The sequence below is a fragment of the Mandrillus leucophaeus genome, unplaced genomic scaffold (assembly GCF_000951045.1).
Source record: "Mandrillus leucophaeus isolate KB7577 unplaced genomic scaffold, Mleu.le_1.0 Scaffold221, whole genome shotgun sequence".
Lineage (NCBI taxonomy): Eukaryota > Metazoa > Chordata > Mammalia > Primates > Cercopithecidae > Mandrillus > Mandrillus leucophaeus.
In genome coordinates, this window is record NW_012102266.1 from 1,976,694 (window position 1) to 2,003,362 (window position 26,669).

General features: G+C 40.1%; 1 protein-coding gene across 1 annotated transcript in view; it reads left to right on the top strand.

The window, feature by feature from the left end:
* FBN2 (fibrillin 2) overlaps positions 1-26,669 on the top strand; it is a 285,975-nt gene that overhangs the window by 194,388 nt on the left and 64,918 nt on the right. Inside the window, exons 21-34 of the mRNA XM_011981192.1 lie at positions 297-434; positions 1,303-1,353; positions 1,836-1,961; positions 5,777-6,004; positions 6,874-6,999; positions 12,322-12,450; positions 13,258-13,383; positions 15,259-15,384; positions 15,804-15,926; positions 16,087-16,212; positions 16,537-16,662; positions 18,313-18,435; positions 20,683-20,805; positions 22,542-22,667. Of these exons, the coding sequence (XP_011836582.1) occupies positions 297-434; positions 1,303-1,353; positions 1,836-1,961; positions 5,777-6,004; positions 6,874-6,999; positions 12,322-12,450; positions 13,258-13,383; positions 15,259-15,384; positions 15,804-15,926; positions 16,087-16,212; positions 16,537-16,662; positions 18,313-18,435; positions 20,683-20,805; positions 22,542-22,667 (1,797 nt within the window). The remainder of the gene's footprint in view (positions 1-296; positions 435-1,302; positions 1,354-1,835; positions 1,962-5,776; positions 6,005-6,873; positions 7,000-12,321; positions 12,451-13,257; positions 13,384-15,258; positions 15,385-15,803; positions 15,927-16,086; positions 16,213-16,536; positions 16,663-18,312; positions 18,436-20,682; positions 20,806-22,541; positions 22,668-26,669) is intronic.

The following is a 26,669-nucleotide window of genomic DNA, read 5'->3' on the forward strand; positions in this document are numbered from 1 at the left end:
TGGGATTACAGGCGTGAGCCACTGCGCCCAGCCCCGCTATTAAAACTTTTAAAGTATCTTTTTTTTTTTTTTTCTGGTGGAGATGGGGTTTCGCTATTTTCCCAGGCTAGTCTTGAACTCCTGGGCTCAAGTGATCCTTCTGCCTCAGCCTCCCAAAGTGCTGGGATTACAGGCGTGAGCCACTTTGCCTGGCCCTTCTTTTTTAGAATACTTTAACAAATGTCTTTTCATATACACAGCTGAATTCTATTTTCATCAGAGGTAAGAGCTCCCCAACCTTTCTTGTTCTTTTTCAGACAGCCTGAAGGGGACCTGTTGGCTCAATATCCAGGACAGCCGCTGTGAGGTGAATATTAATGGAGCCACTCTGAAATCTGAATGCTGTGCCACCCTCGGAGCCGCCTGGGGGAGCCCCTGTGAGCGGTGTGAACTAGGTAGGAGCCTGACTGGGGGGCTTCTCGGCTTCTCCTTGGAAAGCTTCTCCTGCCGCTAGGACACATCTTTCACTATGAAGTTCCTTAGTGAAGAAGACCTGAGATCATTTACCTTTGCTAAAATGTTATCTTTGCTGGCTAATGTTTTTTACCTCTTAAAATGTGTATTTGGTTTATCCTGGCTCATATGCAGCCCTTCTAAATATTTTATTCATGGAAGGGAATCAGCTAGAATCTGCTAGATGACTGTATCCTCCAGTATCCTTGTTTGTGTGTTGGCTGTTTTCCTCAAATCTTTTGTTTACTTTTTTTTTTGAGACGGACTCTCGCTCTGTCACCAGGCTGGAGTGCGGTGGCGTGACTTCGGCTCACTGCAACTTCCACCTCCCGGGTTCAAGCGATTCTCCTACCTCAGCCTCCCGAGTAGCTGGGACTAAAGATGCCCGCCACCACGCCCGGCTAATTTTTGTATTTTTAGTAGAGATGGGGTTTCACCATGTTGGCCAGACTGATCTCCAACTCCTGACCTCAAGTAATCCACCCATCTCGGCCTCCCAAAGTGCTGGGATTACAGACGTGAGCCACCGCGCCTGACCTGTTTACTTTTAACTCAGTTGTCAATGTGACAACAAAAAGAAATTGTAGGAAAAATTATGAGAATCTCAATACAGGTCAATACTGATGGAGGTACCACAGAAAGTCATGTGCCCTACTTAATGAAGTGGGGACAGTGATGTCCTTGGACCCTAAGACCCCGCCTTGCAGTTTGTATTTAGTTCCATTTTGATTCCATTATATTTCTTCTTGAGCATAACATGGTTGTGTTTTATTCTATAATGAAGTAAAATTTGTCCTGTTGTTCTTACAGATACAGCTTGCCCAAGAGGGCTTGCCAGGATTAAAGGTGTTACATGTGAAGGTGAGTGTATCCTTCCTTGGAAGATACTATACGTCTTTAGAGCAGTACATAAAATTAACATTCACTCTCAAACTTTGGAGATGTTTATCATTTTCAGAAACCTTGACATTTCAATAAAAATACTCAGTGTAATCAACAAATGCTTTAGCATAATTCTCTTAGGAAACAGCTTAGAGTTTCCCATTTCTCCTCTTTATGGAGTTGTGTAAATTTCATGAATACATCACTAGACTTTAAGGCCCAGAACAGCTGGCAAGGGCACATGTTTGGGCTGTGTTTCATGGACAGGCAAGGCTGTGGTAATTTTCATAGCTGGTGCCTAGGAAAGCGGGTGACTGGGTTGTGGAATATTTCTGTTTAACTCAAGTAGTAATCCCCGTTGTGTTGAATGTGGATTGAAAATGCTATACATGAAGTAGGACCACACCTGCTTTTTCTGTTTGTAACATCTTTATTCCTCTGCTGGCTCCGTTTCCCTGCAGATGTTAATGAGTGTGAGGTGTTCCCTGGCGTTTGTCCAAATGGACGCTGTGTCAACAGTAAGGGATCTTTTCATTGCGAGTGCCCTGAAGGCCTTACGTTGGATGGGACCGGCCGTGTGTGTTTGGGTAAGATTCACGCCCTCATGTATTCCATGTATAAAACAAGCCATGAATTTCCTTCTTTAAGCAGTGGCTAGTCCAACACCACAGAGTTTGTACTTGAGAAAACTTACTTTAAATGAGATATTTAGGGGGAAATCACTAGAGGCTGTTTTAAAAGTGAATGTATTTAAGTGAAATTGTTTCTGTTTCATGCCAAAAGTTGGTACTGCTCAAAAATCTATCTCAAAATCTTCCATTTCTTTAACCGGATAATTTAGGTAGGTTCAGTCTTTCACACTGAGTTAATAAGAGTAAGAATAGGTTGAACGCAGAAGGAAAGTTGGAGACGAGGATTTTAAAAGTTTACATTTGTCAGCTCATTGCAGCTACACCCTGAATACAATGGGGAAAGTGATCTGCAAAGATATGTTGCTTCTGCTTAAAAACATTCACTAATCTTGGTCCTTCCTTTACTCCTATTAGAGTTTACGTTTTCTTAATACTTTATTTTTTAAAGATCTGTAGTGATGAATCTCTTTCTTTCAATATAGTATTATAGGAATGGTGATTTGACCTTTTTCTTTATTAGTGTCATGGTTGACTGAACTTGAATTTCATGATTGAAAAATACATTTCTATTAATTTTCATTATATGTAACAATAATTTTTCATTTACCTAGAGATTTTTTTTCCCCAATAAGCTATGGAACAGTAAATTTTTAGTTTATAAAAGAACTTTACATAGATTTGTATTTGAAATTTAGGCATGTAGACAAAACATAAATAATAGTTATGTTATATGCAATGATCTTTAAAGTATTTAAATATCTCAGTGATGTTTAAAATTTACTGGTAAGAAAAAAGTTTGCAATACCATACAGTTTAGTTATTATAATTAAAACAGATTTCATTTTTAACTGAATTTTGATAGCACATTTAAATCTGGGTTGAAAGCATGACTGTAAAATCATACAAAATTATTTAGAAAACATAATATCCAAAGTACAAAAATAAAGAAAATTTCTTTCAGATTTTTAAGTATTTTAAAAATTATCTTTAAGTGATCTACGATGTTTAGAAATAAGTATCATTTGAAAATGACAAAATATTCCCCCAAAACTATCAAAATTTTTAAAAAAGAAAATGACAAAATAATAATATCAATACGATCAGATGACTAATGAAATCAAGTTATCTTCTATAACAAAATGCTGTAATATATGAAGATATATCGCTGATTATAAATTATTATTAAGCAAAATAAATTTTCAATAACATTGTTCAAAATTATGACTGGGAGTGTACTTTGGGAGGCTGAGACAGGTTGATCACCTGAGATCAGGCTTTCGAGATCAGCCTGGCCAACATGGGGAAACCCCGTCTCTACTAAAAATATAAAAATTAGCTGGGCATGCTGGTTCATGCCTGTAATCCCAGCTACTCGGGGGGCTGAGGCAGGAGAATTGCTTGAACCTGGGAGGCGGAGGTTGCAGTGAGCCGAGGTCGCGCCACTACACTCCAGCCTGGGCGACGGAGTAAGGCTCCGTCTCAGAGAAAAAAGAAAAAAAAAATTAAAGCATTTTTAAATATTCTAAGATAATATATTGGATTCTTCATCCTTGTACTTTGCTTTAATGCTTTTGTCACTGCTTAAATTATGCTATATTAATTAATTCTGTCTGAGGATGTGAGAAAGTTTCAGGAAGCAACTGGCACATGAAAATGTAAAGTATTCTGAGAACTAAAGTTGTGGTAAATGCTTTGATAGAACCTCGTGTGAATCAGGCATCCCAAACTCAGATGCTTACAGGAGCCACGCATGTAATATATCAGTGAGTGAAGCGACAACAGGGAGCAGTGGGGACTGCAGCAAACTGCAGAGAACATGGACCATCCAGAGGTTTCCAAATTGATATTTTAATTTCCATGCAAGGACAATCGCAGCATTGATAGGCCTTATTGTGGCCGATGTGCTGACTTTTAATTCCTGATATAAATATTCATAGAGTTCTCAGTAGTGTGCTGACTTTTAATTCCTGATATTAACATTTATAGAGGTCTCAGTATTAAAGAAAGGATTACTCTTCCTGGCTATTATAAGTTTTTACATGTATAGTTTAAATGCCTTTCCCCTCTCACCCCAGTTTATTCCAATAAGCTTTGAAATGGCACATTTTTAGTTTGTCTTGGGCTTCTTGAGCAGGTTCCTTCAGTAACCTCACAGTGTGACTCAGGCCAGAGTTCTTAGGCCAACTGTACTTATATAAGACTTTCACATCTTGGAAAGATTCTTACTTACCTGCTGACATTATGGGACGGAGCCAGCTATAAGGAGACTAGCCCCTCAGAGCCCTGTGATAATGAGACTCTGGATTACTATCACACCTCACACTGGCAAAGCATGTGGCTTTTTGGTTTGTATTAATGTAGATATATAAGACAGAATCGCCATCTGTGGATATCTACATTCAGTCTGCTGAATCAAAATAAAAATTTACCACAGTTATTTTTTCTTTAAAAATAGGACTTTTTCTCAAGTACCTAGGATTATAGGTGCCCAGCACCATGCCCAGCTAATTTTTGTATTTTTAGTAGAGACGGGGTTTTGCCGTGTTGGCCAGGCTCGTCTAGAACTCCTGACCTCAGGTGATCCAGCTGCCTCAGTCTCCCAAAGTGCTGAAATTACAGGCATGAGCCACCATGCCACGCCCAGTCTGGGTAATGGAACGAGACTCCATCTCAAAAAAAAAAAAAAAAAAAAAAAGGACTTTTTATTTCCAGTATTCAGAAATGTAACTCTGTGAAACTTTAGGCTAAAGACAGTTGCTAAAGTTGATGTTACCTTTGGTTTAGAAGTTGAAAGAATCTGTATTGACAGTAACTAAAGTAGTAAACATTAATTTTTATGTGTACATTTCCATCAGGGATCTCCTTCCTCTGTTAAACAGTTTTCAGCCTCTGGAAAGGATTTAATGTCTTAAAATGTTCTTATCAAAGAAATGTTATTTGATTAAGGAAACTTTTCCAAACTCATTATCCATATTTGTAATTAAACAGCCAAGTGCTTTAGTATGATTTGAAAATAAATCTATTTGCTAACAGATGAACATGTTATTTATAGACCATGCTGGTCTACTTTACTTTTAGATGTAGGAACTGTTTATAGATATTCTAAGGTCCTGGCTAGCACAGGCTAAGCACTGAAATGCTGGTCTGTTTTGAAGTTGGAGGGAAAATGTGACATTTAAATAAATAATTGACCCCTTAAAAAGGAAAATTCACATAATCCAGGGAAAAACCATGATGCAAAAGGTAAATTTGGCAGGAGAAAAAAAACAAAAAACAAAAAAAAAAAACCTTAAATGCAATAATATTATAACACTTCTTTCTTTTGTAGTGATTTTAATAGTTGTAACAAATTGGCAAATAGATTATAGCCGATCATTTACTGTTTATGAACAGGATCTGACAGGGCTGCTTAAAAGGCACTTGAAGCAAATCTCTGAACGGGAAGAATTATCATTAAAATTATCTTACTTTTTCTAAAGTGAACAATACAAAAAAGGAATCATAGACTTGAAGTAGTCATGTCACAAGAGGACCTTTTCTTCCTGAGGGTTTCTTGTGAGAATTAAGAAAGACTGAAGAGGATCTCACCTTTGTTCTCCTTAAACTACTGTCATTGTGGAGTCCATTCCAGGAGGTCAGGGACTGTGTCTTACCCACCAGTACACCGCAAGGGCCTTGCGTGATGTCTGCTGCTAAGCAGACGCTTGACATGTGACTGTTCAATGGGTGTTTCAACTCACTCTCACCCTGTGATTTCACTCTCGGTGTAGATATTCGCATGGAGCAGTGTTACTTGAAGTGGGATGAAGATGAGTGCATTCACCCCGTTCCTGGAAAGTTCCGCATGGATGCCTGCTGCTGTGCTGTCGGGGCGGCTTGGGGCACCGAGTGTGAAGAGTGCCCCAAACCTGGCACCAAGGAATATGAGACGCTGTGCCCCCGCGGGGCTGGCTTTGCTAACCGAGGGGATGTTCTTACTGGGCGGCCATTTTACAAAGGTAACTGCCTGCGGCCAGTGCCTTGGTCCTTCTTCACCAACAGGAAGCCTTCCACATTCTCTGAGAATTGGTTTTGCTTTAAATGTTTGACTTCCCGCTTTATTTTCTCGGTTAAACTTATGTTTTGTGACCTATGTTCTGTCCCAAGAGTATAAATGCCCTCTATAAGATGGCATTGAAGTAAAGAGATAAAACAGATTGCTTATCTTGCTCTTCTACTCTTTGTTCCTCTGCAACCTGAGATGTCGCCCTGACAACTACATCTGTAGCAAAAAGTTATCTATCCCCACTTATCTTTATAAAACAAGTAGTGAGAAATAAAGGGATCAGAACTCTTTCTTAAGCATATAGGATCTTTGGCCGGGTGTGGTGGCTCACACCTATAATCCCAGCACTTTGGGAGGCCGAGGTGGGTGGATCACCTGAGGTCAGGAGTTCAAGACCAGCCTGACCAACATGGTGAAACCCATTCTCTGCTAAAAATACAAAAATTAACCGGGCATAGTGGCACGCACCTGTAATCTCAGCTACTCAGGAGGCTGAGGCAGGAGAATCGCTTGAGCCTGGGAGGTGGAGGTTTCAGTGAGCCAAGATCGTGCCATTGTGCTCCAGCCTAGGCAACAAGAGTGAAACTCTGTCTCAAAAAAAATAATAATAATGTGTATGTATATATATATATATATCTGATCTTTTTCACCGTATTGAAGCTTCCTGTGTGTGATAGCAGTGTGATCACTGAAACATTTAGTAGCCCTTTTTTTCACTTGGGTGCATTACTGTTGTCCATCATGACAGATTTTTAATTTAAAGTGATGGACCCAATCGTTTATATCAACCAACTCTATATTCTGGCTTTATTCTGCTTTTAGACATCAATGAATGTAAAGCGTTTCCTGGGATGTGCACCTATGGGAAGTGCAGAAATACAATCGGAAGCTTCAAGTGCCGTTGCAATAGTGGCTTTGCTCTAGACATGGAGGAAAGGAACTGCACAGGTAAGATGGTTCTGCTGTTTTATTTGATAAACTCTGTCTGTCTTTCCTTTACTCTGTTTGAAAGTACCAGCTAAAAAGCTCATCTTCTCATTGAGAACATGAAAGCTTTTATTTATTTATTAATTTTTTTTAGAGAAAAGGTCTCACTTAGTTGCCCAGGCTGGAGTGCAGAGACGTGATCATGGCTCACTGCAACCTCAAACTCCGGTGCTCAAGCAGTCCTCCCAAGTAACTGGGAGCACAGGTGTGCACCATCATGCACAGCTAATTAAAAAGTGTTGTTGTTGTTGTTTTTAAGACATGGGGACTCACTTTGCTTCCCAGGCTGGTCTCAAACTCCTGGCTTCAAGTGATCCTCCTGCCTTGGCCTCCGCAAGTGTTGCAATTACAGGCTTGAGCCACTGCATCCAGCTCTGTAAATTTTGATTTTTGTTTCTTTTCCCTACACTTAAACCAGTTCTCCAAATAAACTCGTGAGAGAACTGCAAAATAGCATGAAAATGCTCTTTGTTTTATATTTAGGAACAGCATACAAATATGATTTTCAAAATATGACTAAAGAAATACAGTCATTAAAGAATTACATAAAATTGAGTAGTGTTCTCTTAAAGATTTTAAGGTTTGTGACATACAAGTTATGACTTCTTTTCCTCATCTGTGAACGGGTATCTTAATATTAGACTTCAGTCACCATCCATACCCATAACGTTCTCTTTGAAAAAGGTGAGAATTTCTAACTTTTTCTATTAGTATACCATGTTGTTCCAGATGCTTGAGCTGTGTCTTCAGGATCTCGTTTTCAGCACTGTCTTTGTTCATATTCTTTGTGGAATTTCCCCTTATCGCCCTCGCTCCTGCCTGCTCCTTCTTCCTGACCTCACAGCAGTGTCTTTCTTGGCTCCTTCCTATGCCTGCTTAGCTGAGGCTATCTCTGAGCCTTTCACAGCTGTCCATCTGGCCTTCTGAAGTCCTGCTGCCTTGAAGTCTGCTCAAGCCCTGTCTCCAGAGCTTTATCCCCTTACCTCTGTTTTCTCCTCTCTGGCTGCTGTGCTTTGCTGGGAGAGTCTGAGGAGCGCTACCTGAGATTCCTGCATTCACCTCCAAGTCCTCGAAGCTGCTTGGCAACACTCATGTTCATCTCCATTCATCACTTTCTGAATTTCTCTCAGCGCTGCTTCTAAACCTCTTCCCTGGCTTACATGCCCTCTCATATACAACCCGCCCCCATCCATTCCTGTTCTCCTTCGTTGAGAATAAATCTGATTGCCTGTATCCTTCTCACACAGCCTCCTCTCTAGTGATAAAATCTCCTTTATCCCACTGGGCACAGTGGCTCACACCTGTAATCCCAGTACTTTGGGAGGCCAAGGCAGGTGGATCACCTGAGGTCGGGAGTTCGAGACAAGCCTTACCAACATGGAGAATCCCCATCTCTACTAAAAATACAAAATTAGCTGGGTGTGGTGGTGGGTGCCTATAATCCCAGCTACTCGGGAGGCTGAGGCAGCAGGATCGCTTAAACCCAGGAGACGGAGGTTGTGGTGAGCCGAGATCGCGCCATTGCACTCCAGCCTGGGCAACAAGAGCAAAATTCAATCTCAAAAAAGAAAAAAAGAAAAAAAGTCTCCTTTATCCCCCACTCCCTCTCCTCCAGTGACAGAGAATGAGGTGTAATGCTCTACCTGGATTTGGGGTTACCTCCTCTTTTCCCTCCTTCCCAGCTCCTGCTCTGGGTTGTCTCAGCAGGTTCGCTCTTCTCTCCTCGTGCTAGCATCTCCTCCTCTTCTCTGCTCCCTATTCCTCAACTTATACACAGGTTCAAAATATCTCCTCAGCCCTTCTTTTCTCTCAAGCTACCATTCTGTTTTCCTGCTGTTAGGTCTCACCGCTCTCTTTCAACCAGGCATTTGTTTTGTAATTTTGACTTTTGCCCTCTGTCACACAGACACATACACATGTGGTCATCTACTCTTGCAAAACATCTTTGTGGTGGTAAAACGTCTCTCCTCCTAGACCTCTCTGCTTGCCAAATCTCTCCCTGAGATTTTCTTTTCTATTCTTAGTTTCTGCGGTATTTTCCGGTTTTGATCATCCTTCTATCTTGATGATGTTTCTTCTCCAACCTTTACAGATTATTCTTGCCTTTCCCATCCTTGGGTGTTGCCAGAGTCCTCTACTCAGCATTCATCTGCCTCTCAGAGTTTCATCTACCATCATGACTTCAGGGATGGCCTCTGCGGAGCTGAATCCCAGATCCTGTCTCTAACTCTCTCTGTTCTTCCTGAGTTTCACTCCCACATTTATAACTTCCTGTCTGGAAAGTTTGTCTTTGTTTTGATCTTTCTTTGTTCCTCCCCCTACCCTGTACTTTCTCCTACTAGGGACTTCCCTGTAGGCATTAGGAGTATAATTTTGAACAGGATTGAAGACCCCAATTGAATTTTGACATCTCTCTCTCCCAAAGTAAAAAAGTTATGCAAATTCTTTCATCAAACCAGCTATTTCAAGTGCCTGTGATATTTCTTCTAGACTAAGGCAGGTTAAGCTCCTCAGGAGACAGACTCCAAGGCAGAGATGAGCATTCAGGAAGTTTATTGGGGCTTGCTCTTGGGATGAACAATGAGGAAGGGAAGAGAGGAAAGCAGAAGTCGGCAGAGAAAGAAACTGGGCTGTGATGCAGTCCCACTGAAGTCCTTAGCCCATGCCACTGGGAGTTCTGGAACTGGCACGGTCCATCAGAGTTGCCTTGAGTAGGGCATGAAAGCCACGCACTTAGGTACCTGCAAGACCAATCTTGGGATACAGCTACCCAGGGAAGCGGGAAAGAGGTCCTCTTAGGATAGTGGACATCTGAGGGCTTTCTGCCAGCAACACTCCCAATAGCTGACAGGGAGGGGGAGTGAGTCCTTCTTTCCTGAAGAGGGACCTGGGTGACATATCACAGTATCTACTATATCACAGACTCCTCCAGGATCTCCCAACCTGTTAAGTCCCCACAGTCAAATCCTTCACTGCCACAACCACCAGGTTAACCATCCAAGCAGGGCTGGATTGTGTAACTTCCCACTGAACAACTTCCACTGGTATAGGCAGTCCTGGTCCTGGATAAAGAAGCTCAGGGTTCTTCCAGTTCTGACCCCACCTCTTCCTTTGTTGTGAAGTTAGCCAAGTTGCTTAATGTCTGTAACACGTTGACAGGGCTGCATTGATCAGGATATAATGTGAAGTTCCGTGGAAAATTGTTGGCTGTCAACTTCACAGCAGGAAAGTCCGGTGTCCTCCTGTGCTGGGGGCTTTTAGTGATCCTATGGGTCCCTCTTGTACCCACACTCATTGTCAGCCTCTCCAGTCCAGCCAGTCTGTGGCTTACTGCTCCCTGAAATGCTTCCTTTCTCTTCACTGGTGCGCTTCATCTCTTGCCTATTTATTCTGTATCTTTAAAGCTAGCATTTCTCTACAACCTTCAAGAACCAATTCAAAAGCCCACACCCTCCAAATTACCAAGTCTTGGCAGAGCAGAGAAGTTTATATAAACAGAGAGGGAGAGACAGAGAGAGAGAGAGAGAGAGAGAGACAGAGAGAGAGAGCGCGCACGCACTTTCTATGAGACAGACACTGTTCTCAGCACTTAACAAATATTCGTTTAATTCTATGAAGTGGATTCTATGACAAATAAGGAAATTGAGGCACAGAGAGACTGAAAGATTTTCCCAAGGCTCTATTCTCAGTAGATGACAGACTGGGATTTGTAGCCAGGTATCTGGTTCTAGAATCCATACTGTTTATACTATGAAACTCCCACCATATCACATTAGCCAAAGATTGTCCCTGCTCCACCCTAGAACACATTCCTCATATGGCTGTTAACACCAGTTCCTAGATACTGGTAGATAGAAAGAAAATTAATATACATATTGTTAGCTACTTAATTGAATCAATAAATTCTGTTAAGATGTTTGTTTAAAAGGAAGTATTTACATTTTTTTCGCATGGCCAGTAATGAGGGAAATAAATAAAGACTCTTGTAATTGGAGAAATAAATACTTAGAAAAACTAAGTAAAAGCTGGCAGAAAGCATAGACTGAGACCCCCCTCTCAAGAGAACATGCACAAATTATGCACTAAATCCTGTGATTTTAAAACTTCAAAATTAAATTCATCAAAATAAAGAGATCGCGGTGGAGCATTTTTCCCTATTGACAGATTTTTAGATTAAAAACTTTTGATTTTTGAACTAAAATGTTTGTAAACAGGCCGTTTTCTTAAACATATTTTATATAGACATGACTTCTCTATTAAAAATCGTAGTTATAAGCATAGATTTCTCAGAGAACCCTGTGTTTGAGAGTATAGATGCTGAAGATTATTTACTGTAATATATAAAAAGAGAAGACAAACTCACCCACACATTCCTCACACGATAGTGGCAGCTCATGTCACCAAAGGGCTTACTAAATTGATAAGCGCTTTACATCTGAATATGACACAAAAACACAAATTGGGGCACACACCATGGCCCTGCCCTGTTTGTGCTCTCTGACTCAGGGTTGGTCCGTCATGGCTGCCTATCTCTCTGGGGTCTGCCGGTCCCTCCTGCACAGAGACAGGGGCCCTGCCTTCACACGCTCCAACCTGGGGTGGCATGGGCTAGTGTAGTAGACCAGCACTGTCTTCCAATCACACATGAGGTCGTGGGGCCTGGCTGCCTCATTTACCACCTGCCTCATTCAGCCCATAGAACAGTTGCAGGGTTCATCCTTCTGTTAACATTTCTTTCTTTTTCTTTTTCTTTTTGAGACAGGTTGTGTCTCTGTCACCCCGGCTGGAGTGCAGTGGCACATCATACATCATAGCTCACTGTAGCCTTGACCTCTTGGGCTCAAGCAATCCTCCCACCTCAGCCTCCCCAATAATTTTTTTGTTTTTTTTAGAGATGGGATCTCCCTGCATTGCCCAGGCTGGTCTCAAACTCCTGGCCTCAAGCAATCCTCTTGCCTGGGCTTCCCCAAGTGCTGAGATTATAGGCATGAGCCGCCATGCCCCCTCTTCTGTTACTATTTCTAAGCCACAAAAATAAATCCACAATTCAGAATTTTTGCAGGTGAAAAGGCACCACTTGCCTGTTGGCATGGCAGTTTTGGCAGTTGGGGAAAGGAATGTGCCTCAGGCCCCAGGCCCTTCTATCTGGATCTACTCAAAACATACCCTTGTACTGTTAGGCACCACCAATGTTCCCAACATTTCAAGCGTGCAGCACCTTCACGTGGAAGGCCAAGTCTATCTCATTCAATTTTTAAATTTCTTTTAAACCCTGTGAATTAGACATCGACGAGTGCAGGATTTCTCCTGACCTCTGTGGCAGTGGAATCTGCGTCAATACACCAGGCAGCTTTGAGTGCGAGTGCTTCGAAGGCTATGAAAGCGGGTTCATGATGATGAAGAACTGCATGGGTAAGCACCGTGAGCTCTTCCTCGCCAGGTTGAAGCCATACTAGCACAGACTCATTCATGTGCATGACCTTTGCTTATCTTCGGGCTGCCAACGGCATGCGTGGCCAAGATCTTTGGTGAGAGAGAGAAGAGATTTAAATGTCAGACAGGAAATGCACTCCTGGATAGCTCTCAGGGAGCCCCAACCTCTTGGCACCTTCATGGCAATGAGATATTCAGATTGGATCCTGTTTATTCGTAGAATCTAAAATCACACAGACTAGTTACTTCGGTGAGACTCATTTAAAATGCATGGCATCATGTGGTGGCCCCAAGATTTGTATTCAGTCATGCCAATCCCATGTTATTGCTCTTATTTGTGTACTATTACAAACCCTTTTGGTTCCCAACCTTTTAGCCCACTGTTTAATTTTCAGTACAATATAGGACTTACCTCATAGGATATAGTAGGTTATAAATCTAAGATTTTCCTTCACGCTGATTAGCATTATAGACACTAGAATAACTGACAACAATATATCATGAGTCTGGGGTGATATAAAGCAAATATTATTTATTTCTACCCCTTATAAGCCTGCTCATTTCATGCAATTAAATTTCTTGAAAGCTTACTACCTTTAAGAGTAGAATGTTTAGTTTTTCTGTTGGTTGTAGGAAAAGTGAGGAAAGCATTATCCCATCTCCTGTGAGCGTATCTCTTACACTGACTCACACTCTCCCATCAGATAGTATTCTTTCTCCCACGCTGTATGTATGAATATTTTTCCCTCAGAGTTCTTTAATGGATCTCACGTTTTTACCTTTCAGACATTGACGAATGTGAACGTAACCCTCTCCTTTGTAGGGGTGGCACCTGTGTGAACACTGAGGGCAGCTTTCAGTGTGACTGCCCACTGGGACACGAGCTGTCACCATCCCGTGAGGACTGTGTGGGTGAGTTTATCTCCTCAGCACATAAACCTGCCCAGCACAACTGGTAGAGAGCAGGGATCAGTTCTGACAAACCTGTTGTTTGAGGAGCACATGAGATCTAGCTTATTAAAAGGTGGAAATTGAGATTCCCTACATCTGGACGCAGGCTGTGTCTTCAGTGGATGCTTGGGTGGCACTCTTGAATGAGCTGGCATTCCTCTGGTTGGCCTTTTTTTTTATTGCAAGCCATGTGATTGGTGAGGAGCCCTGTGGATGTCCCTGTGGTGTCATCCTCCATTAGGAAAAAATGGGAAAACTGCCCTGTGCATTGTGCACCTTTGCCCAGCGTCTTCCCATCTACTCAGGCAGACTCCACTCTGCGCCCCTGTGCCTGCTCACAGAGCAGCTTGCATGTGTGTGAACACGGTACTCCCTTAACCCACTTCTCAGGGAAACACTGGGTTTCTTCATCTGCCCTGAGCTCTGTAGGGATGCCAGAAAGGATATAAGAAGACTGATGACTGGTCTTTGGACATTGCAACCTATTGCTTTTCATAATACATGAAAGTCTCTGGAATTACTGGGTTCCTAGTATACTGGCTTTAAATCTTTGATTTAGCCAGAAAGTATGTTCTTCACAGGAAATCTTTCTTAAAACCGTAAGCAAATAAGACAGCCTAAAATAGAACAGATTGCACACTAAATTTCAAATCATAATTTGAGCACACCTTTCTAATACACATATATTTATTTATAAGCCATATGTATTGCTTTGCTAGTGTATGAGGTGAATTTTATTATAGATTAAATAGATATTTTAAAGTGATAAATGAAAAGGTTTTTAATGTTCTTATTTCATTTTAATAGTGGTATAAAAGGCTTTTTCACACTAATAATTCCAGAATATTTATTCATGGTTGTACATACTGAGGTACAGTGAGTCACAGATCTAAGTTTACTTTGTTACTTAGTTTTCATGGATCTTACAGCTTGAAAGAGTATCCCCCAAAGGAACAATGCAGAATACAAAATGTATATTTCTGTATAATATACACTTAGTGATCATAAGCGTAAACCCATGCCGTATAATCTTGGTTATTTTGAAAATTTGAAATGAATTTCTGGTATTTTCTGATTATATTGTCACTGTTTTTTACGTTATCTTACGCCTGACAAGTAGTTTATATAAGGAAGCGTATCACTCTGCCATTTTCTTCTGTTATCTTGTGCTTACATTATTGGTACTAGTTTATTTTTAAGGCACCTGCCCATATTGTAGGGGTTAGTTTATTTTAAAACAGGCAGTGTGATTTGTAGATTACTATCCCGACACACGAAAGATAACACAGTGTAAACAATCAAACACATGAAGGCCCTATTGTCATGCCTCTGTCTTGTGGAACCATCAGTCTTCCATCAGGATACTTCAAATCATGTAGGTAACACTTCACCATCTAATACAGACCAGGTGAGCATGCCAGTGTAAGTTCATATATTAAGTAGTATTTAGCTTCAGTTCTGGCATGTGTGCAGTCTGTGTGGTCTAACATGATGGTCACTAGTCACATGTGCTGTGTAAACTCAGTTAAAATTAAATAACATTAAATATTCCTTAGTTATACTGTCCATATTTCCAGTACTCGGGAGCACATGCAGCTGTGTATTAGACCGCATAGATATGGGAACAGTTGCATCACTGTAGAAAGCTTTACTCAACAGTACTGTTGTAGATGGAAATAGAGACTCCAGCATTTTCTTTCAATCTCCCAGGAGAACATTTCACTTCCCCATGAGTACACAGACCCCTTTGGAGACCACTGCTCTGGTGAAGCACCTTTCTGATGGCTTTAGTGATTTGACGTTGTGTAAAGCATTAATTCTTTGTATCTTTTATAGATATTAATGAATGCTCCCTGAGTGACAATCTCTGCAGAAATGGAAAATGTGTGAACATGATTGGAACCTATCAGTGCTCTTGCAATCCTGGATATCAGGCCACGCCAGACCGCCAGGGCTGTACAGGTAAGGGGAGACCAAGCAGGCCTGAAACTCATATGTCTCAACTCAGCCTAGGAAAACTTTTGGCACTGAATTATAATGAAGCTTATGCAAATCCTTTGTCCCGAAAATGAATGTAAGACTGGGGGCAGATCTCAGATATTTTGCTGGTCTTGCAGCAGACTCACTCAACTTAATGTAGAAAATGCTCTAATCCCCATAGTTCTTCTATTTCCAAATTATTTAATCTTAGGGTACTGCAGTTAAACATGGAATGCTGCCTAAAATGAAGTTAAAAGAACTAAGAAGGATGATGTTCAATCAACACACATAGTGGGGAGAAAAATTCAAAGCCACGTTAGCATTATCTGTTTAAAAAGAAGAAAACTCCTTTTAAGGAAGCAGACCTGACAAGTAATGTGGTTGCGTTGCTGTTTTCACAGATATCGATGAATGTATGATAATGAACGGAGGCTGTGACACCCAGTGCACAAATTCAGAGGGAAGCTACGAATGCAGCTGCAGTGAGGGTTATGCCCTGATGCCAGATGGGAGATCGTGTGCAGGTATAGAAAGGAAAACACATAGGCTTTGTACATCTAGTTAATTTTTTTCTTGAAAATATGGCTGCAGATATTACCAAGTGGAACCAGATAGCAAACAAAAGCATTTTAGATTGATGAATGACATTTTTATTTTCATTTGATGCTAATTTTGTATCATCAGACATTGATGAATGTGAAAACAATCCCGATATCTGTGATGGCGGTCAGTGTACCAACATTCCTGGAGAGTATCGCTGCCTCTGCTATGATGGCTTCATGGCTTCCATGGACATGAAAACATGCATTGGTGGGTATCATAAGAAAGGATAAACATTTGTACACACACGTGCATACACACCCACATGCACACACAAGCATGAAAAAAGGAGGCTTTTTCAGTTGTTATTTTAAAAATTCAAATCATTTTACTAGAACTATAAAATCTCAGGAAGAATTACTTTTAAAAATCTCTAAAGGCAGAAAGTATATTTATCTACAACACGATGATTTGCAGATGGATTATATTTTAGATCTCACCTGTGTATTTCAGTATTATGCTATTCAGTGTAGAAGATAGCTTTTAAATTACTGTGATGAACACCTACTAAGATATTGAAAATAAATTTTCTAGATGTGAATGAATGTGACCTAAATTCAAATATCTGCATGTTTGGGGAATGTGAGAACACAAAGGGATCCTTCATTTGCCACTGTCAGCTGGGTTACTCAGTGAAGAAGGGGACCACAGGATGTACAGGTAGGTTTCAAGTTTGTGTTCTCTGTGTTTCAACTTCTCAGATGTCAAAGGCCAACTTTCAACATCGTTTTTTTTCTGGCATCCCTTAGGCCAGTTACCTGCCACCAGGCTGTGACCGTGTGTGCGATGAGTGTGTGACCCATAGCATGTGTGATGGATTTGGCTGGTCTCTGTGGTAGCGCACTGTCTGAGCCACCCACCGGGAGGCTGACTGTGGGCTGTGATGGAGAGTGAGTGAGTAAGTAGGAGTGCAGTCCGGTTCCCATGGCCCTGACCGCTAATGGTGGCTTATGCAGCAGCTGTCACTTTCTGAGTATGACTGCTGCCCACATGGAAGACATTCATGAACAAAGAGCACCAAAAGACCCGGGATTCCAGTTGCCATTTACCTCTGCACTTCTTTTAAACTAGTAAAAATTAATCTTAAGTTTCATTGAGACCCTTTCCCTTTCTTCCTTTCTCCCATATTTTCCTTTCTTGTTTGCTCTTCTCTGTTTGCTTTTGTCTTCTCTCTGCCCAAATTGCCTTTCTCTTTTTTCTCTCTTCACTTTCCTTCTTTGCTCACTTCACCCACTTTGTCTTTTGTTCCCTTTCTCTACTAACTAGTTTTAGCCTTTTGCGTGCAGGTGGGGCTAGGACATGCCGAGGTCGAGGTTTTGGATCATGTATTCCTCAGTGCTTAATTTAAGACTTATGTATGATATTTTTTCAAGGCAGGTGGTGGAAGACTTAGAAGGCAACCCAGCCCTTAATCTGACCCCTCCATTAAGGGACAGATTATAAAAGAAGGTGTTCTCTGCGTGTTCACCACTGACAGGGTTGATGTGAAGCCAACAGAGAGAGAGAGTGTGTGTTTGTGTGTTTGTGTGTGTGTGTGTGTGTGTGTGATTTCAGCATCTATAATATGTAATCATTGAACTAGATAGAACACATTACTATTTATAGTCAAGAAAACTTTGGAGAACCAAATCTACATAGGTTATACATACATACATAAGGATATGTGTGTGTGTATACAGACAAATACACACACTGGCGAAAGCATCTGGCTACTTTCCAGATAACATTCCCAGTGAATATTTTTCTATAATCTCAAATAGAAGAAATAAAAATAAACACCTAAATTATAGTTTTTTTATTCTATAAAATATTTATATTGATTTTTTAAATGACAAATGATCATGTAATTTTAAAAAGAGAATAAACTATTACTTTTTTTAAAAAGTTAGATTCTTCATGAAAAAAATGTAATAAATATCATTAGGAAGGAATAGCACTGTCTCTTATTGGAAATAAGATTTCTTTTGATCTGTAATCGAATGTCCTCTTTATGGAGCTGCGTCTGAGTCTGGACAGGGAAGAGGGCCCCAGGATGACACACGTACCTGCCAGGGAGCAACGCTGCTGTGTCTGTCTGTCTTCTACTGGAAAGTGGCTGACAGTTCTTTCTAGGGAAGAACTCGTTTTATTAGGATCATGAATTTTCCAAATCCTCTTGTAGTCTATAAAACTTAAGAGTAAAAGTTAGGCTACCATTTTCTCCATACAGTTGCATCTTTACTTTAAAATGTTACCTATACAAAAGTATATCTGGAAGTAGAATTAATTAGTTTGTATTTTTATTTTTTCTTATGAATTATGGTTTCTCAGATGTGGATGAGTGTGAAATTGGTGCTCATAACTGCGACATGCATGCTTCATGTCTGAATATCCCAGGAAGCTTCAAATGTAGCTGCAGAGAAGGCTGGATTGGAAATGGCATCAAGTGTATTGGTGAGTTTGCAAATGTAACTATCCTTTGCTAAGGCACAGATTTTTAAAGGCTCTTTTTGGCACGATTGTAGAATCATGCTCTTCGCTTTTATTAATTCCCTTATAAAAAGGCCATCTTAGTTGCAAGGTAATTCCTGGCTAAGAGTTTTCTTTACCCTTATCAAAATTTCAACAGTATGCCTTGGCACCTGTTTTTTAATGTTTTGTTGTTCAGCAAAAAATTGATATGCAGCTGGTGATCCAAACACAGCTGTATGATGAAAAATGACTAGTATGTTCTTCCCATCTTTTCAGAGAAGTAATCAGTGAGATTTAAAATCCAGTGAAATAAATGGAGGGCAATAAAAGGTTTTTTCAGATAACCTAAGTTTGTAGTAAGTCAACAACACCAGCATCTTATTAGAAAATAGAATTCTTCTTACAGGAAATTCTAAATGCTGTCTTGGATTCCAAGAGGTCTTGTTTGAAGAAAAAAAAAAAGGGCAATTTCTCCAAGTTTTATGGTTCTTAAGCCGGAGTCTAAGGAGAAGTATTTTATATCTGAGAGGCAAGGAACTAGAATATACCCTGAGTGTCATTCACAGTTCTGTGTAATATGCTTAGTGTTTCACTTGCCTTACAATAAAGCATTTTTCCAACTGGCAAGAATTTCCAGGTCAATTTAAAACAGAAAAGAAAGCAAGCTAAACTCACTTCCCCCGATAACTTACAAAAAACGTATAGACCCACAGTAAGGATTAAAAAATAGCTTTAAGATCTCTTACCAAAACTATAAGTTAATTTGAATATATACTTTTTAATCCATTCAAATATTTCATACTTATCAAAAGTTTATGTGCTGACTATAGAATTTGAAGTATCAGAGCTTCCGAATAACTGCTAAATAACATCCTGCAATGGCTTAGAGAAGCACCAGCCTCTAGTCCAGCCATCTTTCCAGGGTTACTATCATAACTTTTCAACCATGCCCCCATTCCCATTTTTGTAGCCCCATGTGCCTACCCCTTTTCTCTTTTCAGCCTCCCATTTTTGTGCTTCTTGTCCATCTGTCATTTTGGCTAACTATTGCAAGACAGCCTGCCTCTGATGCAAGACATTCAGCTGTGTCCAGCCTCCTGTGCTCCAGGATGTCACCCAAATTCATCCTCTTCTTTACATCTTCTTTCTTCTACTCTAGTCCCAACCAGAGAGAGCAGAGAGAGTCTCTCTGTGCTCTCTCTCCCTCTCTGTCTTTCTCTCTCTCTGTCTGTCTGTCTCTCTCATGGACCCTTGATCTTGGTGTCTGCTGAATGCTAAAAGAACCCCCCTCTGGTATGTTGGCTTGTTCCCTCTCTGGCCCTCCTGCAGTCCATTCTCCACATAGCAGCAGGAGCATGGATTCAATCTCTTCATATTCTTCACTATAACCCATTGAATTCAGGATAAAATGCATCTTCCCTCCCTTGGCTGCGGGTTTCCATTGTCTTTCTAGCTTAATTGTCCATCGCCCTCTGTCTGGTGTATTCTGCTTTGCCACTATAACCTCCTTTCGTTTCTTCAGTCACACCGAGCTCATTTCCTCCTTGGTGTCTTACCATGCGCTCCTCCCTCTGGAAAGAATACCCTTCCCCACCTCTGTTTAGCAGTTAAGTCTTTCTCATCCTCAGGTCTGACGTTTACTAAAAACTACTTCCTCAAAGGGGGCATCTTTGTTCCTGCAGCCCAAATAGGATGCCCTTTTTATTCTCTCATGACACCTTGTAACTTTTCTTCATGGCACATATAGCAAGATTTAATTGTTTTCTGTGTTTAACATCTGTCTTTTCTACTAGACTAAGGGTTCCATGAGGTCAAGAATCATATCTCTGTTTCCTCATCTATTAAATAAACTTGAAAACTCTTTGTTAATTTTCCTGTTCTGAAATTCAGTATCACCTTCAGAATTGATCCTTTTACTGATAAGGAAACCACTAATAAAATTCACCCTTAGTAGAAGTCAGAATGAGATCTAACACTAGTTTGCTTTGAGCTGTTAAAAAATTCATGTTGACTATATATCTCACAAAATGCTTGAGTTCATAATTTTGGCCCACATTTATGGCATGGACATTGGATATTGGGTCTGAGAGCTTAGTGAATTGGAACTGTGATCCTGCAAACTAAAACGCATACCATTTGTCCAGTTTATATGTAAATTAAGACAAACTTTCTTTCCAGGTGCTTAAATATTGCATTTTCATTTCTGAACTTTTTTGCTGTGTTCTGCAGATCTGGATGAATGTTCTAATGGAACCCACCAGTGTAGCATCAATGCTCAGTGTGTAAATACCCCAGGCTCATACCGCTGTGCCTGCTCCGAAGGTTTCACTGGAGATGGCTTTACCTGCTCAGGTGGGTGACAGTCCTGAGGTGTGTTCTGATGGGCTGGTCATAGAACACTCTATATGCTTCCTCATTTGAAGAAAATTATAGCTAAAGGAGACAAAAGTAACTACTTTTTTTATACTTGACCTGCAGGTGACTATGTATCTTTCTCTTACATTAAATACAAAAATCTGAATGACTTTCCAGATATATTCTTGAAAGTTTTCAAATAAAGGCATTTGTAACAATCATGTACTGTTAATGATTTGCCATTTTATCTTACTTATTTGTAACATGGTGGTTAAAAAAATGCAGCCTTTGTCTGGATCAGACTACCTGGATTCAAATCTTGCCTATGCCATTTTTTGCCTGTAACTGTAAGTGAATTGCTTAACTTGTCTGACCTGATTTAAAATGCAATAGTAATAATACAATTTTCTTTTCTTCTTTTTTATTCTTAAATGAATGGTGTGGGAAAACTGTTCAGCTTTTTAAGATAGGATATATGACCTATCTGATCACTGCTATTTAATGTGTTTATCAAAGTCTCAGTAGTTTATCACATGACATTGAAAGGATTAAATGGAATAATACAAATAAAGGACTTAGAAGAACACATCACAAAATTTCAGTAAATATTAGCTTCTGTTTAGCTTCTATTCATTCATATTCTTTGAGGATAAAGCATCCTCTCATTGTATGCATGTATAAGACTAGATAATCTTGCTGGACATAAAGTTGAATACTTTTCAGTTTATAAAGTAAGTGTTTCTCAATTGATTTTCAGTACACATTTTAAACCCATAATTAAAGGATAGACTAAATTATTTTCTAATTGTTGACATCAAAAATGCAGCCTCATCATTTTCAGATGCCTGTTTAAGGAAATGTGTTTATTCAATTTTAAAGCTTCATTACTTGTAGCCCTAGATATTGCATCTTTCCTGGCATTTCTCCACACTGTGGTGTCAAGGAAAGAGCATGGCTTTCAAATCAGACACATCTGCAATCCGATCCTGACTCAGTCAACATGTATTATTACCTTACTGTGGCTCTGTCAGCTTACTTGGATGCTCTTAGCCACAGGTTCTTCCTCTTCTAAACCTCAGGAGATTGGTGAATTCAGTGAAAAAATACATGTCAGGCAACCAGCACAGCACATGGCAAATGACACCCTCACTAAACAATGATTTTTCCTTCCCTCTGATTCCACTTGATAGAATTAAATTATCTTTAAGGTCTGTGAGTAATGTCCGTTTGTGTAATTAAGATAGAAGTATTTTTATAAGATTATGACATGAAAGAAACTTTCCCCATTCCCATAGTGTCTCTAGTTTGCTTTAAAACACTTGAACTAGTGAAAAAGCAAGTTGTTTATTCGAATACTATAATTTTCTCAAAGAATGATCACCATTTTAAGGTTAATTCCAATGTTTTTCATATCTAAATAACATTGGCATACCACTGACAAGAGAAGGCAAATGTGAGAGACGTCTGCATTTCTCCTATTAATAATATTACAATTGAATGTTAGGGTGCAGGTTAAATAGCTTTTCTTTAATTATATTACAATTCAATGTTGCAGGGGGTAGGATAAATAGACTTTCTCTCAGGTTGATACCCTCCTTTAAGTGAATGTGATTATTGTTTCATGTTAATGAGCATTAAGTCAAGCCAGTAAAACTGATCTATTTATAGGGCAGGGAGAAAATATGTCATGAAATTTGGAACTTGACAGAGATTGAATTTCCTTTTTTGTGCAGATGTTGATGAGTGTGCAGAAAACATAAACCTCTGTGAGAACGGACAGTGCCTTAATGTCCCGGGTGCATATCGCTGCGAGTGTGAGATGGGCTTCACTCCAGCCTCAGACAGCAGATCCTGCCAAGGTGGGTCACCAGGATTCCAACTCATTTTCAAGTTGGATCAACCACAGCAAATGAAACCACAACAAGGGCTGGAACAAGCTCCACCTGGAAGCAGAATACATAGCACATGCTGCACATATAAAAGTCGTTCGTTTAAGCGTGGATTATTTTGCCGAATGAATAATGATGAAGGCAGCTTTCATCTCTTATGAAGTTTTCCTGGCCAAGAGCCAGTAGTTGGAAGTTTGGCTCATTCTTTTTTCTTTTTTAACCATTTTTTCTCTTCTTTCTTTTTTATCACTAAATGAATGACATGTGGAGAAACTATTCAGCTTTTAAAATATGCTCCATTACTTGTCTCAACCACCACTATTTATTGTGTTTATCAAAATCATAAAAAGCTCATTTTTGGCATTTACCTTCATGGTTGAGACTTCTGTCTGTATGTCTGGGAAGGGAAGTCCTCTTCAGGGATTCAGCAAGGGCTGTACTTTTGCTTAATACTAGTGGTTTCTTATTCTAAGTGATGACATCATCCCCCTTTCCTAGAAATGGGTCTTTGTGCCTAGTATGATATCTTTCCAAGAAAAAGAATTTGGATTTTCTATTAAATTAGAAACTCAATTCACATTATATATAGTTTGAGCCATCATTGTGTTATGAATAGGGACTATATGAAAATATAAATGAAGAAAGGAGAGATTGAAAATAGTTTATACACCATAGGGCTTCAGCAGAATTTATGATTCACAGAAAACCTTTAAAAAAAACTCAGTTTGGGCTGGGCGTGGTGTCTCACGCCTATAATCCCAGCTCTTTGGGAGGCCAAGGCGGGTGGATCACCTGAGGTCGGGAGTTCGAGACCAGCCTGACCAACATGGAGAAACCCAGTCTCTACTAAAAATACAAAATTAGCCGGGTATGGTGGCTCGTGCCTGTAATCCCAGCTACTCAGGAGGCAGAGGCAGGAGAATTGTTTGAACCCTGGAGGTAGAGGTTGTGGTGAGCCGAGATTGTGCCATTGCACTCCAGACTGGGCAACAAGAGTGAAACTCTGTCTCAAAACAAAACAAAGCAAAAATAAACAAACAACAAGGAAACTCAGTTTGCCAGTCATGCAGCCTCATAGAGGAAAAAAAAAAAACCTAACTGCTGAGCAAAAATGATAAAATGAAAACAGATTTAAAAACTTCCCCCTACATCAGTATCTAACCAAATGAACAGAAATGGCAAGTACTGGCACACGTGCACACACACATACACACACACAAACACACAATTCATCAGTGTCAACCAAACAAAACCAAATGATACACCCTGCAGTGGTTCACAGTAGAGCCCAACTCTGCTCCACCGTCAGAAGTGGCCCTGAAGAAAGAAAGTGAGCCAAAAGTTCATGAAATTCTTCAGAAAGAGCAACAAATGTGGAGAGACTCAGAAAAAGGGGATGAACAGTTGGCCCTAGGGAAGATGAAGTTAGAAACTGAAAGCATTCATGCTTCTACGTTGACCCACAATATTGGGCAGAATCTAATCCATTTTATACAAGGTGACTTAGGGTAAGTTCCTTTTTTTCTTGGTCCTGGTTTCTTCTAAGCACTGAAGTGTAGTAGTAGAATTAATGGAAAATGTGAATCAATGTAAATGTGGAATAACATGATTTATTATCTACATCAGTTTGACAGGAGTTAGTGGGAGAAGGAACAGGTCAGCAGTAGCCACTTTCACTAACGTAAATTCTTTATACCTGGACAGGATTTTTCCTTCCTAATTGTGTATTACTTTATGGGTGGCACAGGCCCTTTCAGAACTTCCCTCTCCCCCAAGATGGTGCTAAATAGTTACTGTTTACTGTACTTCCTGCACATCTAGTTTTCTCATATGTCATTACCACAGAGAGAAACTCGTAACTGACAGGGCAGCTGAGGGTTGGCACACCTGTAGTTCCCCTTCAGGTGGACCCTCTGCTCCATTCAGCTGAACACCAGCTTTTGAAATCCAAAAAATGTAATTCCATGGTTCTGGCCATTCTCCTTGTTTTTCTCTCCTCTCCACAAGGTCTGGCTCATCTGGACCGTTTCTCCTGAATTTATTAATTGAATCCCTTGTTGTCTACCCATCTTATTATAAGTACATGATCCTCCGATGAACATTTTCCACCACAAAGTCTCAGAATTTCTATAGAATTCAAAAAATTATTGAAGTTGGCCATTTCCCAGTAATCTCCACCAAAATGAGGGAATATAAAACCTGCAGGAACCCCTGCAGGAACATAATAGAGGACTCCGTTAAATGGAACAGACCTACATACAGACCATTTTCTATAATTTCTAAAGAGAAAGCGAAGGCCAAGTTCATCAACATAGAGCCCAGGGGAGCTCTCCCCATTCTCAATCTTCTCTCCCTCCACCTTATGAAACTTTGGGCGACTGAATACAGCTTTAATGAAACCAAAACCAGCTGTCTTCCACATAAGCTCTGATGAAGAAGGAAAGATATCAAGAGATGTTATTTAAACTGTACTAAAGTAAACAAAAGCTCTTGAAAGAGCAGGCCAAGTAGTGTGTATACAAGCTGAAAAATAAACAGTAGCAACTCTACAGGCATCCTATGAAAACAAAAGGAAGAAAAACACAAAAACAGCTAAAGAACCCCAACCCACAATGGAAGAAAACTCCTCAAGAAATAAAACAAAATTTCCGTAGGTACTTATTGCCATATATGATCTTAATAAAATCGTAAATGTAGTTGAACAAGCTTATGGAGATTATAAGAGCTATAGAGTAAAAGGGAGATTGTAGAATCAAGGGAAATAAGAAATGGGGACCAATACAGCAAAATAAGAGAACTATTAAATAAAAACAGCAAAAACCAGAAGACATACAGATGAAAATGTAATTGCTAGCATAGAGAAGGGGCCTGAGATGATAACTGGAAAAAAACAGGAAAGAGAAATTAACACTATTAGAGAAAAGACAAAAACTATAAACATCAGTATAATTGGTGTCGCTGAAGAGAGCCCAAAAAATCAACTGGAAAAAAAAAGTACTAAACAACCAAACATTTTCATGCAGTCGAACAAAGAACTGAATATACAAAGCCCAAATTGTAAGACAAAGACTTAGATTTACTACATTTGTCAACTTTAGTCATAGGAGAAGGATTGAAGACTTCAGATAGAAAAGGCAACACATCTCATGTGCAAAGACACACATAGGCTCAAAATAAAAGGATGGAGGAATATTTACCAAGCAAACAGAAAGCAAAAAAAAGCAGAGATTGCAATCCTAGTCTCTGATAAAACAGACTTTAAACCAACAAAGATCAAAAGAGACAAAGAAGGGCATTACATAATGGTAAAGGGATCAATGCAACAAGAAGAGCTAACTAGCCTAAATATATCTGCACCCAATACAGGAGCACCCAGATCCATAAAGCAAGTTCTTAGAGACGTACGGAGAGACTTGAAGACTCCCACACAATAACAGTGGGAGACTTTAACACCCCACTGTCAATATCAGACGGATCAACAAGACAGAAAATAAAGGATATTCAGGATTTGAACTCAGCTCTGGACCAAGTGGACCTAATAGAGATCTACAGAACTCTCCACCCCAAATCAACAAAATATACATTCTTCTCAGCACAACATCGCACTTATTCTAAAATTGACCACATGATGAGAAGTAAAACACTCCTCAGCAAATGCAAAAGAATGAAAGTAATAACAGTCTCTCAGACCACAATGCAACAAAATTAGAACTCAGGATTAAGAAACTCACTCATGGCCAGGCACAGTGATTCATGCCTGTAATCCTAACACTTTGGGAGGCCAAAGCTGGCAGATCATGACGTCAGGAGATCGAGACCATACTGGCTAACATGATGAAACCCCATCTCTACTAAAAATACAAAAAACATTAGCCAGGCATGGTGGCGGGTGCCTTTAGTCCCAGCTACTCAGGAGGCTGAGGCAGGAGAATGGCTTGAACCCAGGAGGCAGAGCTTGCAGTGAGCCAAGAT